This window comes from Mizuhopecten yessoensis, unplaced genomic scaffold, assembly GCF_002113885.1.
Source record: "Mizuhopecten yessoensis strain PY_sf001 unplaced genomic scaffold, ASM211388v2 scaffold5409, whole genome shotgun sequence".
Classification (NCBI taxonomy): Eukaryota; Metazoa; Mollusca; class Bivalvia; order Pectinida; family Pectinidae; genus Mizuhopecten; species Mizuhopecten yessoensis.
In genome coordinates this window covers 551,490-556,407 of record NW_018406035.1, presented here as the reverse complement: position 1 = coordinate 556,407, position 4,918 = coordinate 551,490, and the positions used below count along the sequence as shown (strand labels likewise).

The 4,918-nt window shown below is 42.3% G+C and overlaps 3 protein-coding genes across 3 annotated transcripts; all 3 read right to left on the bottom strand.

Annotated features, from left to right (window-relative positions):
• Positions 1-123: 123 nt before the first annotated feature.
• Positions 124-582, bottom strand: LOC110450662 (ribosomally synthesized cyclic peptide ustiloxin B precursosr-like). Its single transcript, XM_021498287.1, has one exon. The coding sequence runs from the start codon at positions 580-582 to the stop codon at positions 124-126; it is 459 nt and encodes a 152-aa protein (XP_021353962.1).
• A 495-nt stretch (positions 583-1,077) lies between these two features.
• Positions 1,078-1,614, bottom strand: LOC110450661 (ribosomally synthesized cyclic peptide ustiloxin B precursosr-like). The gene has a single exon (XM_021498286.1). It carries the CDS (start codon positions 1,612-1,614, stop codon positions 1,078-1,080), a length of 537 nt encoding a protein of 178 aa, XP_021353961.1.
• An 11-nt stretch (positions 1,615-1,625) lies between these two features.
• Positions 1,626-1,997, bottom strand: LOC110450659 (ribosomally synthesized cyclic peptide ustiloxin B precursosr-like). The gene has a single exon (XM_021498285.1). The coding sequence runs from the start codon at positions 1,995-1,997 to the stop codon at positions 1,626-1,628; it is 372 nt and encodes a 123-aa protein (XP_021353960.1).
• Between the last annotated feature and the right edge of the window lie 2,921 nt (positions 1,998-4,918).

Here is a 4,918-nt window from a genome sequence, read left to right as displayed (position 1 = left end):
GTCCCCTACTTTATTAGTGTCCGAGACAGTACCCATAAGGTAGTCTTCTACTTTATTAGTGTCCGGGACATTACACATAAGGTAGTCCTTTAAATTATTAGTGTCCGAGACAGTACCCATAAGTTAGTCATCTACTTTATTAGTGTCCGAGACAGTTCCCATAAGGCAGTCCTCTACTTTATCAGTGTCCGAGACAGTATCCATATGGTAGTCCCCTACTTTATTATTGTCCGAGACAGTACCCATAAGGTAGTTCTCTACTTTATCAGTGTCCGAGACGGTACCAATTAGGTAGTCCTCTACTTTATCAGTGTTCGAGACAGTACCCATAAGATAGTCCTCTACTTTATTAGTGTCGGAGACAGTATCCATATGGTAGTCCCCTACTTTATTAGTGTCCGAGACAGTACCCATAAGGTAGTCCTCTTCTTTATTAGTCTCCGAGACGGTACCCATTAGGTAGTCGTCTACTTTATCAGTGTCCGAGACGGAACCAATTAGGTAGTCCTCTACTTTATCAGTGTCCGAGACAGTACCCATAAGGTAGTCCCCTACTTTATTAGTGTCCGAGACAGTACCCATTAGGTAGTCCTCTTCTTTATCAGTGTCCGAGACAAAGAACCCATTAGGTAGTCTTCTACTTTTTTAGTGTCCGAGACAAAGAACCCATAGGTTAGTCCTCTACTTTATTAGTGTCCGAGACGGTACCAATTAGGTAGTCCTCTACTTTATCAGTGTTCGAGACAGTACCCATAATGTAGTCCTCTACGTTATTAGTGTCCGAGACAGTATCCATATGGTAGTCCCCTACTTTATTAGTGTCCGAGACAGTACCCATTAGGTGGTCCTCTACTTTTTCAGTGTCCGAGACGGTACCAATTAGGTAGTCCTCTACTTTATCAGTGTCCGAGACAGTACCCATAAAGTAGTTTTCTACTTTATTAGGGTCCGAGACGGTACCCATTAGGTAGTCCTCTACTTTATCAGTGTCCGAGACAGAGAACCCATTAGGTAGTCTTCAACTTTTTTAGTGTCCGAGACAGTTCCCATAAGGTAGTCCTCTACTTTATTAGTGTCTTAGACGGTACACATAACGTAGTCCTCTTCTTTATTAGTCTCCGAGACAGTACCCATTAGGTAGTCTTCTACTTTATTAGTGTCCGAGACAGTTCCCATAAGGTAGTCCTCTACTTTATTAGTGTCCGAGACAGTACTCATAAGGTAGTCCCCTACTTTATCAGTGTCCGAGACAGTATCCATATGGTAGTCCCCTACTTTATTAGTGTCCGAGATAGTATCCATATGGTAGTCCCCTACTTTATTATTGTCCGAGACAGTACCCATTAGGTAGTCCTCTACTTTATTAGTGTCCGAGACAGCTCCCATAAGGTAGTCCTCTACTTTATTAGTGTCCGAGACAGTATCCACTACTTTATTAGTGTCCGAGACAGTACCCATAAGGTATTTCTCTACTTTATTAGTGTCCGAGACAGTATCCACTACTTTATTAGTGTCCGAGACAGTACCCATAAGGTAGTCTTCTACTTTATTAGTGTCCGAGACAGTACCCATACGGTAGTCCCCTACTTTATAAGTGTCCGAGACAGTACCCATATGCTAGTCCCCTACTTTATTAGTGTCCGAGACAGATTAGTGTCCGAGACAGTACCCATAAGGTATTCCTCTACTTTATTAGTGTCCGAGACAGTATCCACTACTTTATTAGTGTCCGAGACAGTACCCATAAGGTAGTCCTCTACTTTATTAGTGTCCGAGACAGTACCCATAAGGTATTTCTCTACTTTATTAGTGTCCGAGACAGTATCCATAAGGTAGTCCCCTACTTTATTAGTGTCCGAGACAGTCCCCATAAGGTAGTCCTCTACTTTATTAGTGTCCGAGCCAGTATCCATATGGTAGTCCTCTACTTTATTAGTGTCCGAGACAGTACCCATAAGGTAGTCCCCTACTTTATAAGTGTCCGAGACAGTACCCATATGCTAGTCCTCTACTTTATTAGTGTCCGAGACAGTATCCATAAGGTAGTACTCTACTTTATTAGTGTCCGAGACATTACCCATAAGGTAGTCCCCTACTTTATAAGGGTCCGAGACAGTACCCATATGCTAGTCCTCTACTTTATTAGTGTCCGAGACAGTACCCATAAGGTAGTCCTCTACTTTATTAGTGTCCACGACAGTTCCCATAAGGTAGTCCCCTACTTTATTAGTGTCCGAGACAGTACCCATAAGGTAATCCTCTACTTTATTAGTGTCCGAGACAGTACCCATAATGTAGTCCTCTACTTAGTTAGTGTCCGAGACAGTACCCATAAGGTAGTCCTCTACTTTATTAGTATCTGAGACAGTACCCATAAGGTAGTCCTCTACTTAGTTAGTGTCCGAGACAGTACCCATAAGGTAGTCCTCTACTTTATTAGATTCCGAGACAGTACCCATAGGGTAGTCCTCTACTTTATGAGTTTCCGAGACAGTACCCACAAAAAGACTGCTGAATGTTACATATAATACGGGAAAATACTGTGCATGCCTAAAATGTGTTATAAAAATAAATGTGTATGACGTAGAACAACAAGGTTTTCATGGACAATTTATTTGTTATTGATGAACAGTTGCATTCCATTTTCCACGTTATGGAATCAATAAGTTCTGCTCAGGAGTGATATAAACAAAGCAGGGTCAATACTGAGTTCACAAAGTTAATACCTCGTATGTCCACTGTTTGCCTGAATGCAAGCCTGGCAACATCGACACATGGAGCCTATCAGACGGTTTAAGAATGCTTGTGGGATGACATTCCAGATCTGTACGAACGCTGCAGCCAAATCAGCCAACGTCACCGGTTGATTAGGTAATGGCCGTAATCTGCGCTTCATTTCATCCCAGACGTGTCCAATGGGCGACAGATCGGGGGATACAGCAGGCCAAGGCAACACGTCAATGTTCTGCTGGGCCAGAAAGTCGATAGCGACACGAGCTATGTGTGGCTTTGCGTTGTCCTGCTGTAGCGTAATGTGACGTTGCTGCCCTTGCACGAATGGAACGACGTGGGTCCGGAGGATCTCGTCACGGTAACGTAGGGCGTTCAAATTCCCGTTAACAACCACCAGAGGCGTTCTCCCGTTGGCTGTGATGCCGCCCCAAATCATAACGTTGCATCCACCGAAAGAACGTCGTTGTACCATACACGCGTCACGGAAACGTTCTCCAACACGACGATACACTCTGGAACGGCCGTCATTACTATCCAGGTGGACTCGCGACTCGTCCGTTAACAAAATGCCTGCCCAATCCCGTCGAGTAAATCGCAGATGCCTTCTGCACCAGTCCAGACATGCTACACGATGACGTCGCAGAAGAACTGGGCGGATTGCAGGACGTCGTGAACGGATAGCTCGTTCACGCAATCGGTTCTGTACAGTTCTTATTGGTAGCAACCCAGGGATTGTCCGTGCAGTCAAACTTGCCGTTTGGAAGCGATTTCTCAAATGGACAAGCCGAATATGGTTGTCCTGTTGACGTGACGTCCCGCACGAGGTCGATCGCCGACGTGGCCAAACTGTTGATGTCGTCTCCACAAATCCCGGATTGTGTTTCGATGGACATGAAAACGTGTGGAGACAACGGCTTGGCCCATACCAGCTTGAAGCATACCAATAACCCGGAGGCGGCCATTTCCATTGACCCTCGACATAGCATTAATCACAAATTAAAACGTTATAATGCTGGTTTTACTGCTCACTGGTCTCAACAGAGTGACCCAACAGTTGAAAAATAACTGTCATTGTCGAATTGGATGGCTGGACGAGAAAAACGTGCAAACTGGTCAACGCCTATAGAAAGCAAACTGCACGGGAAAAACTTTCAATGACATACGGATAGTGTGTATGTGTCATACTCGGTCATGTGTGTGAATTTTCATGAATATACAGTTGGTAATACATGTTCTATAACAATACTCCGCATGCACAGTTTCTTTTTTCCGCTAGTACATGTATATATAAACTAAAAATGCATAAACTCGAAAATCTTATAATGATATAACAAAATTCTAGCAGATTAAGTTTAAGAGCACACAATCTGTTGTTGAATCCCCTGTCAATACTGCCCCCCTCGGTTGATTCATACAATAAAAATAACATGGGTTTTCCTCTTATCCAATCAAAAAGGGTTTACTACTGGAATACAACCTTTTTTCTCTCCTATAATTGAATAAAAGCAAACTTTGAAAACGAAAACTTACTACTAATCCAAAGGTTAATCTTACAAGGGTACTTACGAGAACACTGATACTTGACATCATCTATTTTTCTATAGCTTGTGCTGGTGATTTCACAATAGGTAAAACTATCATGTTGGCAGTACGATCCGCATTTGAATTCGTGCATGAATTCTTTCTAAAATACAAATACAAGTTCTAGTCAATTTTGTGATTGTGTTACCAATTGATGCCCCATCCCCACCAGGGCTGCATATTCGAGACAGAAATAAGTATATGTCCTGTATTACAACTAAATGACAAGCATTGCATTCTTTGAATACACCACTAGTAAAACAAGTAGGAACCAAACAGCACACAAGCCTTCAACAGTGTAGTTTAGTATGACGATATTTCAATAAAACGATGATACAGAAAAAGATACAAATTCATCTTATCAGCAGGGGGCGGAACGTTACAACACGTTCCATCGCTAGGAAAATTTAAAATACATCACGATAATGAAGACTTGGAGAAATTCCAGTTTGTGAATATTTAGAATGGTTGCTAATGAAAATATTATTTTTTCAGAGTATTTTGCTGTGCACATGTGATGGCGTAACTTTCATAATATCAAAATACAAACAGGGCCATGATATACAGAATATAAGATAATGCCTGTCACATATAACGAAGTTAC

What these genes read in the sequence shown, in the direction of transcription:
- LOC110450661 (XM_021498286.1), bottom strand. Translation starts at nt 1,614, where the DNA reads ATGGGTACTGTCTCGGACACTTATAAAGTAGGGGACTACCGTATGGGT.
- LOC110450662 (XM_021498287.1), bottom strand. Translation starts at nt 582, where the DNA reads ATGGGTACTGTCTCGGACACTAATAAAGTAGGGGACTACCTTATGGGT.
- LOC110450659 (XM_021498285.1), bottom strand. Translation starts at nt 1,997, where the DNA reads ATGGGTACTGTCTCGGACACTTATAAAGTAGGGGACTACCTTATGGGT.